The 15,676-nt window shown below is 40.6% G+C and overlaps 1 protein-coding gene across 4 annotated transcripts in view; it reads right to left on the reverse strand.

Moving 5' to 3' along the window:
- The window catches only part of cep192 (centrosomal protein 192), a 182,503-nt gene that overhangs the window by 46,627 nt on the left and 120,200 nt on the right, over positions 1–15,676 (reverse strand). For all 4 annotated transcript variants that reach the window (XM_060823867.1, XM_060823868.1, XM_060823866.1 and 1 more), the window contains exons 31-34: positions 12,033–12,123; positions 8,618–8,797; positions 6,122–6,382; positions 1,353–1,474 (exon numbers count right to left, since the gene is read on the reverse strand). In XM_060823867.1, coding sequence (XP_060679850.1) covers positions 1,353–1,474; positions 6,122–6,382; positions 8,618–8,797; positions 12,033–12,123 — 654 coding nt within the window. The remainder of the gene's footprint in view (positions 1–1,352; positions 1,475–6,121; positions 6,383–8,617; positions 8,798–12,032; positions 12,124–15,676) is intronic.

Here is a 15,676-nt window from a genome sequence, read left to right on the forward strand (position 1 = left end):
ACAAAGAAAACTGGAGAAAGAATAGGTCATTCAGTCCTTCAACTATGATCATATTGAATGGCAGAGCAGGCTTGTTCATTCTACTCAGTACTGTATTCCCACTTTCTCCCAATGCCCTTTAGTTCCTTTCACCCCAAGAACTACATCTAACTCATACTCGAAAATATTTAATGCTTTTATCTTTATATGTATTTCTATATTCCTAGCTAGATTTCATCCAAACTCTAACTTCATCATTAATCTTTGCCATTGTTTTTGCTCTTTATTCTGTCTAACCTTCAGACCTGCCACTCATCTGACACCATTTTTAAAAAAAAATATTATTTTGATTAGTAGCTATGGATAGTGGGTCCACCCCTTAGGCCTCTTGCCCATTTTAGAATGAATCTATTCAGTGTAGTTTCAGCTATCTCTTTAAATGTCTGCCACTTATGTCTATTGAATTATCCTTTAACCCAATTTATCAGTTAACCGCAGTTAGCTCTGTTTTCATGCTTCATAACTGCACTTCTGCAAGTTTAATTACTCATTCTTCTCTCCCTCAAACTGCATGTGGAAGTCAATCATATTATGATCACTGCTACTTGGCAGCACATTAACAGAATTCCTTAGCTAGTGCTATCAGATCTCTCAATGTCAAATCTGGCACAGGCTGTTCTGATTTTTGGATCCAATCTCAAACACTGTTCTAAGGAACACACTGAACTCTTCATCCAGACCACTTTTGGCCATCTGATTTTTCTGTACAGATGCCCTGTACCATTCAATATGTATCAACCATGTCTCTGTAATGGCCCAGATTGTACTTTTTAAAAAATTTTCACTCTGTTAGGTTTATTTCAAATGCTCTATGCACACAGATGGAATCTTTAGTTTTATCCTTTTATTTTTGTGATCTGTTGATTTAGTTTTAAATCTTCACTCTCACTGTCAGTTCATTATTCCCCATACGACAATGCAAACATTACATTTGCGCATCATTCAGCCTAAAAAAAACTATCGTGATTTAATCAGTCATTTAATATTAGGGAAATGGGCATTACTTACATCCTGTTGACAAACCACTAGAACTTTTGAATTATTTTGGTCTCTTTTGGTTGACTCTGTCTATACTCTAAGCCCAAAAACCATTATATATCAGTCAGTCAGTGGACACACAGAATAGAATCCTAGCTGAAACTTCTTGATTGTAGGTTAGATTCACAAATACCAAATATCATTGGAACTACTATCACAGACTTTTTCTAACTTGTCACAAACATAAGGAAACAACCAACTAAATATACTGCTTAAATTGAAAAAAAAACATTTAGACATGTATAGGTATATTGAAATTGTAAAATCTCACATACCTTCTTAGTTGCTGCCTTGCCACCTCATCTCCCCAAAAGAAACAAATTCTACAAATCAATGTTGGATCCATTTTACAGTCCAGGTATTCTCTTAAATTGGAATGGCAGGTTACAGTAATTGTCTGAAGAAAGAAAAATTACATACAGGCACATCAAAACCAAAAGAAATGCAACATTAATAAAAAAACAATTTCCTTCATATTGGCAACATATGATTAAACTTAGAATTACTGACCAGTTCATGCGTCATCTGTGGAAAGAGACCATAGTTAATGCTTCTTAAGTTAAAATCTTAAAACTGCAATAATTTGTTTTTAATTTGCCCATATGCAGATATACAACTATTGTCTAATTGCCCAAAGAGCAGCTAAGTCTCAACCACTGTGGATCTGGAATCATTTGTAGTCTTGGTCAGGTAAGGATGCCAGATTTCGTTCTTGGATTAAACAAAAGGACATTAGTGAACTAGATGGATTTTTTAAAAACCATTTTCACTAGTTACATGGTCACCATTAGTTTTTTTTATTCCAGATTTTTATTAAAATTTCACCATCTACCATGGGATTCAAATCCACACCCTCTGAACATTAGCCTGAGATTCTGAATTACTAGTCCATTGACATTACCACTATTTCTGTTGGTTACTTAAAAATAGGAAGAGTTCGTAGCAGAGGAAAGAACAACAGAGTAGTTGCTGACAAGGGTGGTGCTGCCTTTATCTGCCAAATTAATCTTCATTTGTAGAGCAAATGCAACTCTAGTACTTATCAAGTCAACCTGGACCAGATCAGATCAATAAACATGACGTCTGCCAACAAACAAAGCGCTATCCACTCTAAGCCAGTTACTGACATTTCCTTTGGAGATTTTACTCTCTACTACTTACCTCCTCTCATCCCATTCCCACCTTTGAGGCCCATTTACAGGACTTTCCATGCTAATCCCACTGTTGGGAGTTCCAGCATTTTGGCACCTCCACCTACTCCAGGGAAGACTGAAAAATTATGGCAGGTGCCCTCAATTTCATTTTTCTTCAAAATCCTTAGATGCACCTCATCTGGTTTCAGCACCTTGTCAACTATGTCAACTATCTAAAGACTTCATCCTTATTAATTTTCGCTCCCTCTCAATGACAGTTTCCTCCTCTGAAATCCATACTATGGACAACATCTTCCTATTTGGTAAGGACAGATGCAAAGCATTCATTTAACATCTCAGTCATGCCCCAGCTCTATGTAGAAAATTTCTTTTTTGGCCTCTGATCAGCCCCAATCCTCCTATAACCACTCTTACTATTTATATGCCTACGGCTGACGACTTTGGGGTTGCCTTTTATATTAACTGCTAGTCTTTTCTGTTTTGCTTTGCTGCTATTATTTGCATTTCTCACCTACCCTCTAAACTGTTTGCATTCTTGTTAGTTTTCAATTGTATTTTCCATCTTAATCCTAGCATAAGCACACCTTTTCTTCCTAATGCTAATTCCTACCTCCTTCAGCATCCATGGAACGGTGGATTCATTCTGTCCAACCTTTTCCATTAGAGGATATGTATCTTGACTGTACACAAACCATTTGCACCTTGAAGGTGACTGTTTGTATAGATCATTTTTTGCAACATTATTTTCTTATTCCAAATCAATCCTGTTTAGCTCTGCTTTTGCCCCATTAATCAAACTTATTTCTAAGTCCAAATTAATTCTTGAGATTATAGCAAGTATAGTGCATATTAGCCTAATAAATCGCTATTTATCTAGTATTTCACCAGGCAAACTTGACGAAGACATGTAAACAGTCATTATTTGTCTGTATAATCTTAACCATATATGAGAGTACTCAATACTTTTCTGACCATTACTGTCTTCATTGCTTTCCTTTAGTTATGTTATGCCTTCAGCAGGAAACAATGCTCTGAATGAGCTGACTGAGAAAGGTATTAGCTATGCAGAAAAACTACTAACTTCACCCAAGGAGGTTAAAGCTCAGACCTTTCTGCAGTGAAATGTGAACAGTCAAGTCCTTGCATGGAGGCCATCTTACGGTCTCCAAAGCAGCCAAAATTCAAGTAATAAGACAGAATACAGCTAAAACTATTTCAGTAAAAGTTTTAAGGGCTAAGATTGAGGGTTGAACTTTAAAAAGCACGCATAGCTGTTAGATAATGTTTTCAGAATGCAAGAAAATTTCCCTCTTTCAGCTAGTTGTACATTCACATACAAAGGGAACTCCTATCCACAATGTAAATTCCTCAAAAACAGGCTACTTCTAATTTTGATACTGAAGTCAAGTAATCCTCTTTGAATGATGATGCTTGTGCTCAACAGTTTTAGCACAACTGTAAAGACAGAATTGAAATGTATCTATATTGTTAGCACTGAAAATGTGTTGCTGGTTAAAGCGCAGCAGGTCAGGCAGCATCCAAGGAACAGGAAATTCGACGTTTTGGGCATAAGCCCTTCATCAGGAATGAGGAAAGTGTGTCCAGCAGGCTAAGATAAAAGGTAGGGAGGAGGGACTTGGGGGAGGGGCGATGGAGATGTGATAGGTGGAAGGAGGTCAAGGTGAGGGTGATAGGCCGGAGTGGGGGTGGGGGCGGAGAGGTCAGGAAGAAGATTGCAGGTTAGGAGGGCGGTGCTGAGTTCGAGGGAATCGACTGAGACAAGGTGGGGGGGATGGGGAAGTGAGGAAACTGGAGAAATCTGAGTTCATCCCTTGTGGTTGGAAGGTTCCGAGGCGGAAGATGAGGCGCTCTTTCTCTAACCATCCTGTTGTTATGTTCTGGCGATGGAGGAGTCCAAGGACCTACATGTCCTTGGTGGAGTGGGAGGGGGAGTTAAAGTGTTGAGCCACGGGGTGGTTGGTCCGGGCGTCCCAGAGGTGCTCCCTGAAGCGTTCCGCAAGTAGGCGGCCTGTCTCCCCAATATAGAGGAGGCCACATCGGGTGCAGCAGATGCAATAGATGATGTGTGTGGAGGTGCAGGTGAATTTGTGGCGGACATGGAAGGATCCCTTGGGGCCTTGGAGAGAGGTAAGGGAGGAGGTGTGGGCGCAAGTTTTGCATTTCCTGCGGTTGCAGGGGAAGGTGCCGGGGGTGGAGGTTGGATTGGTTGGGGGGTGTGGACCTGACGAGGGAGTCACAGAGGAAGTGGTCTTTTCGGAACGCTGATAGGGGAGGGGAGGGAAATATATCCCTGGTGGTGGGGTCCGTTTGGAGGTGGCGGAAATGACGGCAGATGATATGCTTTGTACAGAGGTTGGTGGGGTGGTAGCTGAGAACCAGTGGGGTTCTGTCCTGGTGGCGGTTGGAGGGGCGGGGCTCAAGGGAGGAGGAGTGGGAAGTGGAGGAGATGCGGTGGAGGGCATTGTCGATCACGTCTGGGGAGAATCTGCGGTCCTTGAAGAAGGAGGCCATCTGGGCTGTATGGTATTGGAACTGGTCCTCCTGGGAGCAGATGCGGCGGAGACGAAGGAATTGGGAATATGGGATGGCATTTTTACAGGGGGCAGGGTGGGAGGTGGTGTAATCTAGGTAGCTGTGGGAGTCAGTCGGTTTGTAGCAGATGTCTGTGTTGATTCGGTCGCCCGAGATAGAAATGGAAAGGTCTAGGAAGGGGAGGGAGGAGTCTGAGAAGGTCCAGGTGAATTTGAGGTCGGGGTGGAAGGTGTTGGTAAAGTTGATGAACTGTTCAACCTCCTCGTGGGAGCACGAGGCAGCGCCAATACAGTCATCGATATAGCGGAGGAAAAGGTGGGGTGTGGTGCCAGTGTAGTTGCGGAAGATGGACTGTTCCACATATCCTACGAAGAGACAGGCATAGCTGGGGCCCATGGCAACTCTTTTTGTTTGGAGGAAGTGGGAGGATTGGAAAGAGAAGAAGTTGTTCAGGGTGAGGACCAGTTCAGTCAGTCGAAGGAGGGTGTCGGTGGAAGGGTACTGGTTGGTACGGCGGGAAAGGAAGAAGCGGAGGGCTTTGAGTCCTTCGTGATGGGGGATGGAGGTGTACAGGGACTGGATGTCCTTCGTGAAGATAAGGCGTTGGGGACTGGGGAAGCGAAAATCATGGAGGAGGTGGAGGGCATGGGTGGTGTCCCGAACTTAGGTGAGGAGTTCTTGGACTAAGGGGGACAGAACCGTGTCGAGGTTCTAAGATCAGTATCAATTGTGACAGTTCAAAACCATCAAAATATTAAATGTGAAAAATAAAGTACTGGATAAAAAAAGTTCCAAAATAAAAGCCTTAAATCACAATTAGGATTGTGTGTTACAGTCTGAGAGAGCCTGCATTTTTAGGGTAACTTGGTATTTGCAATGCTACAGTTACCTGCCCAAATAGCTAAAAGAAGACAATTATACTGAAAATCATTGCAACTATCAGGGAAAGTCAACAGTTAACCAAACTCCTTATCATTAGATATATTCTCAACTGTAATTTGATCCTAAGTTCAAAAGCTCAAATAAATTTGAAGAGCTATCCCCTGAAGTTTTGAAAAAAAAATCGAGAGACAATTACGATCCCCCTTCAAGTACTGAATGGATGAATTCCAGTTGTATGCCTTACATTTATCACATTCTGAAAAGGTCACTGGACTCAACATTACCTCTGCTTTCTCTCCAGATACTACTGGAAATTTGTTTGTTTCAGATTTTCAGCACCCGTAGTTAGTTTTATTTATCTGGTCTCTAGATTTATTTAAAACTGTTTTTGTGAAAACTCTGCAGTGACCTCATTAGTTACATGAATTACTTCTTATAGTAAAGAAAAACCTTACCTCTTGAGTCCGTTCCTTGAGAACAAATTGTGCTGGAGAAACATGTACAGCATTGGTGGTCATAAAAGTCGTCATTTGTAAATCTGAGAAACAAGCTGCCTGAACATACGCAGCCCGAGAGCCTGTATTTCTCATACGGAAAGTTAGTTTGGTCACTTTGTCAGGTGTGATACCATTTAATTTCATTACATAACCATCTGATTGTTGATCAACATCTTCCAATATAATGCTACTTGTTCCTCCATAACCTGAAAGCGGAATCTGGAAAACAGTTTTAAAAATAATTATAATGTTTTAGATAGCTTGGATACAAAGCACAATCAAATTTCAACTTATCACTTACGGAATCAACTGTACAATTGCAACGTTATCTTTTTGGGCCACATGATATAATGCAGACAATAGTGATGATTCAAAAGGTCATTTACTAAGCTCAAGTTACAAATCAGTAATTCAAATCAGCTTAGCGAACTGTTACAATTTTTGCTTTGTTTACATATGCTAACATACTTATTTCTAGTTCATGCTGCTTCTTTAAAAATCCTCAGCAAAATGAGTTCAGAAATGGATTAAGTAGAATTGCTAAAGAGGTGACCAAGATTACGTCAATACCACTCACGAGAGGATCAAATTGACGATGGAAATAAATTCATAGTTACATTTTAAGAACTCTAGTCAGAGTAAATCAAAATGACTTACAATGGGAAGAGAGCTGGGATCAAAGTCTTTGAAAAGTTAACAAGTATTAAACTATTCCTCCGCTACATTGATGACTGCATCGGCTCCATTTCATGCTCCCGCAAGGAGGTTGAACAATTCATCAACTTCACCAACACATTCCATCTCGACCTTAGATTCACCTGAACCATCTCTGACATATCCCTCCACTTTCTGGACCTTTCCATCTCCATTAATGACAACTGACTTGACACTGACATTTTTTTTTACAAACCCACTGACTCCCATAGTGACCTGGATTACACCTCTTCCCACCCTACCTCCTACAAAAATGCCACCCCCATATTCCCAATTCCTCCACCGTATCTGCTCCCATGAGGACCAGTTCCACCACAGAACACACCAGATGGCCTCCTTCTTTAGAGACCACAATTTCCCTCCCCACGTGGTTGAAGATCCCTCCAACACATCTCATCCACATCCCACACCTTCGCCCTCAAACTTAACCCGTAGAACCATAACAAGGGCAGAACCCCCCTGGTCCTCACTTGCCACCCTACAAACCTTCACATAAACTGCATCATCCGACGACATTTGCACAACCTCCAAACAGACCCCACCACCAGAGTTATATTTCCCTCCCCACTGCTTTCCGCAAAGACCGTTCCCTCCCCCGACTACCTGATCAGGTCCATGCCTCCAACAACCCATCCACCCATCCTGGCACCTTCCCCTGCCAATGCAGGAATTGCAAAACCTGCGCCCCACTTCACCTCCCCCACCTCTATCCAAGGCCCCAAAGGAGCCTTCCACATCGAAAGTTTTACCTGCACATCCACCAATATCATTTATTGTATCCGTTGCTCGCGATGCGGTCTCCTCTACATTGGGGAGACCAGTTGCCTCCTCGCAGAGCGCTTTAGGGAACATCTCTGGGACATCCGCACCAATCAACCCCACTGCCCCGTGGCCCAACATTTCAACTCCCGGGGACATGGAGGTCCTGCGCCTCCTCACCGCCACTCCGTCACCACCCGACACCTGGAGGAAGAACGCCTCATCTTCCACTGCGGAACACTTCAACCACAGGGCATCAGCAGTTTCCTCATTTCCCCTCCCCCCCACCTTACCCCAGTTCCTAACTCCCAGCTCAGTATGTCCTCATGACCTGTCCTACCTGCCAATTTCTCTTCCCACCTATCCACTCCCCCCAACCTCTGACCTATCACCTTCATCCCCACCTCCATCCACCCATTGTACTCTTTGCTACCTTCTCCCCAGGCCCAGCACCCTGGAGGCTCCCTGCCTCCATTCCCAATTAAGGGCTTTTGCCCAAAACGTCGATTTTCTTGCTCCCTGGATGCTGTGTGATCTGCTGTGCTTTTTCAGCACCACTCTAATCAAAACTATTAAATAGAACTCAACAATATTGCATTAACATCTAACTTATAGGGAAAGGTTTCTACAGCCTGTCTGCCTGATCATTCACAAAGAAAAACATTTTGTGAGGTCACTTTGCAGCTTGTAGGTAAAATACACTAAGATGACACATTAAAGGTGTTGGTATGCTATGCCATTTAAAAGATCAAGGAAATGTCTCTAGTTTTACTGTGTTGAGCAGCATTTTCACCTCTTTCAAGGTCAAGATCTTGTGGGGGTTTGACAGCTTGCCACATGCAGTTTTCAATTACCTTGAAGGGAAACTAATTAGAAGGCAACGTGCACCTCTCAAATGGAAATGCTAAATTTAAGTGGCAGAACAGATCTGTTTTACAACATTAATTACAATTTATTTCAAGCAAACAATTATATACATACAGTGAATTTTACTCCTGGTTGACCTGAACGCATTCCAGATTGCTTAATTTCAAGCCTTGCCAACATGCAAGCAACCCGTGTAGGTGCAAACAAAAGATGAACACAGACATCTTCTTTCGGGCAAACCATCAACTCCCGACTACCACTTCGTCTTTCTTCAGGACCAAAAGTGCTCTGTAACTATAAAGGTTAGTTAGTTATTAAAATTTTGACTTCAAAAATTAGAGAATGCCTTGACTAATAGCAAGTTTGAGAAGATTTGTAGCTCAGGTTGAAGTTCTGGATGTAGGGTTGCTCGCTGAGCTAGGAGGTTCATTTTCAAACATTCGTCACCAAGTAACATCTTCAGTGAGCCTCCAAATGAAACACTGGTGGTGTAGCCCGCTTTCTATTTATAGGTTTGAGTTTCCTTGGGTTGGTGATGTCATTTCCTGTTCTTTTTCTCAGGGGTGGTAAATAGGATCCAAATCAATGGGTTTGTTGATGAGAGTTCCAGTTGGAATGCCATGCTTCTAGGTATTCTCGCGCGCATCTCTATTTGGCTTGTCCTAGGATGGATGTGTTGTCCCAGATGAAGTGGTGTCCTTCCTCATTTGTATGTAAGAATACTAGTGAAAGTGGGTCAAGTCTTTTTGTGGCTAGTTGATGTTCATGCATCCTGGTGGCTAGTTTTCTGCCTGTTTGTCCAATGTAGTTTTTGTTACCAGTTCTTGCAAGTTGTTTTGTGAGCGACATTAGTATAATTCCTATATACCTATGCAATGTATTCAATGTACCCAATGAATACAGTCTGCCGATTTCTGAGCAACAAACCTGAACAAGCAGACAAAACACATCCAGAAACCCTAGCCACGCTGCCCTACATCAAAGGCATCTTGGAAATGACCTGCTAGACTATTCAGACCCCTTGGCATCATGGTAGCCCGTAAACCCACCAACACAAACAGCAGCTAAATGAACTTGAAAGACCCTATACAGACAACAAGCAAAACTAATGTCATCTACAAAGTACCTTGCAAGAACTGTGACAAACACTGCATTGGGCAAACAGGCAGAAAGCTAGCCACCAGGATACATGAACATCAACTAGCCACAAAAAGACATGACCCTCTCTCACTAATATCCTTACATACAGATAATGAAGGACACTACTTGAACTGTAACAACACATCCATCCTAGGACAAACCAAACAGAGACACACAAGAACTCCTAGAAGCAGGGCATTCCAACTGGAACTCTACCAACGTTCAGTGACTTGGATCACTGAAAGATCAGTGTTCCCTGAGGGAAAGGACAAAAAACGACGTCGCCACCCCAAGAAAAAACAAACATAAATAGAAAGCGGGCTACACCACCAGTGCTTCATTTGGAGACTCACTGAAAGATCTTACCTAGTATGGTGATGAAACACGTGAATACGAACATTCCAGCTCAGCAAGCAAACCTACGTCTAGTGCCTTGACTAATATTTTCTAAATTACAGGATGACTGCTGTATCTGTGGAATAGTTTTCCACAATTTCAATTATCCACAATTTACTGCAGCTCGAACATATTACAGGGAATGTTCCAAAACCAGGGGGCTGCCCAGAAGGTTAATTTCCCATTTAATTGAATAGGTTTACTCCTATCTAAGGTCTCAGGCTTTCACAGTAGGTCTTGGAACATATCCACTACAGGTACAGGGGAACTACTGTACAAACAAATTAAAAATATATCAGGATTTCTATTAAGTCACAAAATATACCTTTTAAAAATCATTGCAAAATCAAATGTTCAGAAACTAGGCTGCTTTTATAACATGGATTGCTTGCTCCAACATATTAATAAAACCAAACCAACGGAGAACACCTAAACTGTGAGGCTGTCTTTGATCAGCCTGCATTAATTTCAGAAATATCGGATAATAAATTGCAATTCTACCAGTCATTGCTTCCACTCTGCAAATGGATAAACTTTTAAAAGCAAAGATCAGTGTTGCACTGGGAAGATGATGGCATACCTGAAACAGCTATAGCACAGTGATTCAGAAACTCAGACTAACATCCTGAAGACATGAATTCAAATCCCTTTGAGACAACTGGTGGAATTTAAATCTGATTAAAAAGTCTGGAATATAAAGTTGGTCTTAACAACGGTAACCACAATAGCTATTGTTGATAAAAAGTGAAGGCCTTTAATGAAGTAATCTGCTAGCCTTAGTCAGTACAGCTTACATGTGACTACAATCCCACAGCCACCAAGTTTGGGATGGGCAACAAATACTGCCCTTGCCTGTGAGACCCATGAGTATAAAATAACCTTGTTTACTTTCATCGTTAACAGACAATCCAAAGCACACAGGCAGATGTACTAACAGGTCATTAGAGCCAACTTTAAATAAAGATGGGCTACAATATGACCAAAAACAACCTACTCTCTTGGAGCAAAGGCCAAGATACACAAGAGCAAGGAATAAAGAACAAAAGCATGGGAGCAGAGGTAGTCTGTAAAACCACTGAGTCTGCTCCAATGAGAATATGACTAGTCTGATAATACTCAACTCTGCTTTCCCCATAATCCCAGATTCATTTTTTTTGATTACTTCATTTACTTATTCAAGAATGAAAAGAATCTCAAGTTCACTACCTCCAGAAGAAATTCCTCCTGATCCAGTTATTCCATGATTATGCTATCTTGTCATCAACACCCAACAAGGGGGAAGAGAAAAAAAAAAGCAAATCTTTCTGCATTTGTCTTTTCAAGTCCTTCAACAAACTTTTATATTTCAGTATGGTTATCACTCATAACTCTAAGCTCAGACGAGTATCAGCCCAACCTACTCAATCTTTCGTCATAGGTCTGCCCATATCCAAAATCACGACTGACCTTCTCAGGACTGCCTCCAATGCAATTAAATTTCCTGTGATAAGGAGCCCAAAATTGTTCACATATTCTAGTTACAGTCTGACAAGTGTCTTGCATAGTTTGAGGATGATAACCATATTTTAACACTCCATTCCCTTTGAAATAAAGGTTAACATGCCATTTGCTTTCTCTGTTACGTAATGGATTTGGATGTCGGCTTTTGTGATTCACGGACAAGGAATTCCAAATCCCTCTGTTCTGTACTTTTCTGCTGTCCATCTATTTAAACATTCAGCTCCTCGATTCTTTCTGCAAAAAAACTTACATTTCCCCATAATATAATCCACCTGCCAATTTATTCCCAATTGCTTAACTCATCTCTATCCCTCTGCAGACTGTATTGTGTCAACTGCCAATGTGGCTGTAATACTTATATTTTCCTCATCCATGTCTGTGACATATTATTGAAGCAAAAACCAAGTTGTGAAGCCATTAGAAATTCTTCTTGCTGGAACAAAAATTCCTGGAGGAGTCCATATGCAGGTCACATATTAATGCAATATTTTACCTGAAAGCAGTCTTGATCTTGACCTTTGATCAACAGTCGTAACTGTTGTATAACAGATGAAGAATTATTTCTGAGAATTAGCTTCTGTTGACTGTAAGACCAAAAAGAAGAGTGTAAATATTTTAAGTTGGTTTGAATATTTTATAAATAAGTTGTTATGGGACAAGTACAAGTTGGTATACAGAAACTTCACAATTAGCCATGTGTTGGAGATGTAGGAGTTTTTAAAAAAAAATCCATTTTGTCATGGGATGTGGGCATCACTAGCTGGCCAACAGTCAAAATTACATGAACAAAACAGTTTAATGCAATGGTTGATAAAACAACTGCCTTATGCCACAAGGACAAATGACTGCCTTGCAGAAGAATTTCACAAGTTAACTGCTATGTCTTCAAACAGACAGTCAATGCAAAGTGTGACAAGGAACAGGGAAGCTACTTCTGATAAGGCAGTAAGCAACAAACTTAACTCCAGTGTAGGACTCAATAGTTTGATGAAAGAATCTAAATAATAATCAATGATGTCACATCAAAAATATGAAAGAGAGAACACTGTATAAGAATTCAACTCCAGAAATCTTCAAAGGCAGAACTCTGGAGAAGAACCCTTTACAAAGATCAAACCATAGCCATCCAGAGATATACACTGATAGAATTAAGCTAAATTTACAGCTACCATTAATTGAATAAAAACCAAGTTGGACTGTGAGCCCTACCTTGCTTGAGAGGCTTTATTTTGGTTGCTACATGCAATGAAGTTTAGATTAGTAGTTTAGTATTTTATTGTTTGAGACTTCTAAATGAATAGCTGAATTAAAACCAGCTTGTGGAAATGTACCCACAAGACAGTGGGTGGAAAAGAGAGCAAGGCATTTGGTATCAAACTTATCGTTTTGATTTCTTCCTAATGAGTGTACTCTGGAGGAGAACTGACATCAACATTTCAACTAAAGAGATGAAGGTAACAGAGTCAGAGCCATATGCTATGGAAACAAACACAGGTTCCGATTTGCAATGAATAGTCTATCTTATGGCAAGCAGCAAATAAATTTACTCTCTATTTACTGAAACTATTAAAGCCATGTCAGTTCACAGACCCTACTTTTAAAACATGTGTTCCCTTTTGCTGCAGTTCGGAGACATGTGTAACTGAAACTACTACACCTTATTGCCTGTGAAAGATAGTGAAGCCCAAATCAGTTGCAGAACTGACAGGTGGCAAAATTACCAATCATCTCTATTCTGGTCAGGAAGAGTGGTGTTATTGTGGACTGTCTAAAAAGGTATGCAGGTATTGCTACCATGATAAACATTTATTGCCCATTCCTAAAAGTATCAAAAAGAAATGTGGTCAAGAGTCAACCTTGTGAACCAATGAGTTGTAGTTTGGTGTTCAGTCAGGTTGCTGTTGTTTCTGTCTTTTCCTCAGCTTAGATGTGACAGCTGCAACTTTTGGATTGCAGCAATTGATTTCAGCATTAAGTGACAGATTGCAGTTGCTGATAGAGCCTAGACATATGAGCTTAAAACAACCTCAAGCATCATATTGTCAACACTGATAGCAATATAGCAACATCAATGCAGCATGACATTTGTTTTAGCCATCAATATGAGGAGGACAAAACTACTTACAGGTATGAGTCAATTAATTTAGAAACAAGATTATGTTCTGCAAGTCTTTTTGGCAGATTCAATTTTCTGTCACTCTCACTTTAGATGGTCTAACAGAACATATCCACTTTGATACCAGAACTGAGCCTTACTTTCAATGACGTCCAAGTCAAACAGTGTGTGAAGTCCTCAGGCTTGTTGACAATGTCACACTAAAAAAGATTTTATACCAAGAAAAACCTGTAATGGGAAATGGACAGTTGTTCTCTGGTTTATAAAGAGTTTGGTTTTATCATCTGGATCACAGTAACAAACTGAAGGGCCTGTATTGTGCTGTTCCATTCTCTGTTCTATATGCTGCCATTCCACACCTGCAGAATTAATTATAGACAAGAAATGTATTTTCCAATAATTTCAGGTTTGAAGTATGTATCATGGTAATTTACAGCTAACGTATTTGCTATGTCCAATGTGGCAAATAAATTGAACTGCATAACAGCTGCTACCAGACAGCAGCCATACTAGCATGGGAGCTTATGACTAACGAAAGAGTAGCAAAAATACAGGCAGAAATAGAATTATGGTTGAGTATTTCTTTGACAAAATCAGTTCGTCAGAACTTTATACATCTTGTACTTGTCAGGACAGAAATGCACAATTAAGAAAATCTTTGGAAACAAAGCAACAATTTGTACAGCATAAAAGGTGGTAGTGGTGATGGCTCAAAGACAGTTGTCATGGAGATGTAACAGGGAATGTTAACTGTCTGATAGGTTCAAACTAGGTAGGTCGACTCCAATTTTAAGAGTTGGCTGTGGGATGCAGAGATTGTCCTTCTTTGCTGCATTTTTTTTCCACTGGAGAAACAGCTACATGTGGACGTATTCCTCTTGCCTACAAAGAAGAGGTCTATGCGCGAATAAACACTGTGCTTAACTGATATTTAATTAGTTCCAGTGTAATTCTTTTGTCACAAAGCTAGTCCCTTTTTTTTCTATAAGCTGTTACTTGGCTCAAGGAGACTCTGTCCTTGATTTTTTTTTCAGTGGGGTAATAAACCAGGCCAGGCTCCGATCAGTCTTGTTTGGTACTGAGACGGATAGGATTTTGAGAGGTCTTCTGTTTATATGCAAGCTGATGAGATTTCAGGCCAAAGTGGTCACATCTTAGAAGTGACCTGTATAATGAAAGGGGAGCGGTCAGCTCTGTAGCCGAGCAGTTTTGTTCAGTCCAGAACTGGTTAGGAGTTCAACAGTGAGCTGTGTGGAAACAAACTCTCTTTCTCTCTGCCCTTTTAACTTCAACCTGTAAGCACCTATTCCATTCATTTATACTGGTTTTTAAGGAGGTTTGCTTATTAAAACTGGTGTGTGTATTCGGAATGGCATAATTAAGTCTAGTTTGGATAGACCGGAGTTCGCTCGGGATTCTTCACTTCTGTTCTTAGTGTTTCATTGTGTAATTTTGAGTGTAATTTTTTGTCTGTTTTAAAATCTAGTGGGTCAACCTAGCTAACTTACTCCAGGCAATTTTCACTGTACACTTACTGAAACAAATTGAAAAGTTATGGTCTGGCTGCCTGCTTTAGAATGTTGAGTGGTCTGGCTTAATCCATAACACTTTAGTTAGGATTATGTACAAAATGATACCCAACAGCTGAACCACATCTAATGCTGGAAGTAAGAGGGGGTGGGCCACTTAAAGATCAACAAGGTCATCTTTGCATTGAACCCCAAGAGGTAAGAGAGTACTAAGTGAATAGTTTGCAAGAAATAAACTTGGATTTTTAAAAACTGTTCATTTACAATACGTGGTAGTTCAGGAGGAGGTCTCAGAGAATATAAGGTGGATAAATCTCTAGGACCTGATCTAATATATTCCAAAATGTTGTGGGAAGAAAGATAAGAAATTATGAGAACCTTTGCAGAAAGATTTGCATCATCTACAACTATGCATGCCGTGCCCGAGGACTGAAGGGTAGTTAATTTTTTAACCTTTGATTAAGAGAGGGTGTATGGAGAAATCAGGGAAGT

Source organism: Hemiscyllium ocellatum, chromosome 4 (assembly GCF_020745735.1).
Source record: "Hemiscyllium ocellatum isolate sHemOce1 chromosome 4, sHemOce1.pat.X.cur, whole genome shotgun sequence".
Classification (NCBI taxonomy): Eukaryota; Metazoa; Chordata; class Chondrichthyes; order Orectolobiformes; family Hemiscylliidae; genus Hemiscyllium; species Hemiscyllium ocellatum.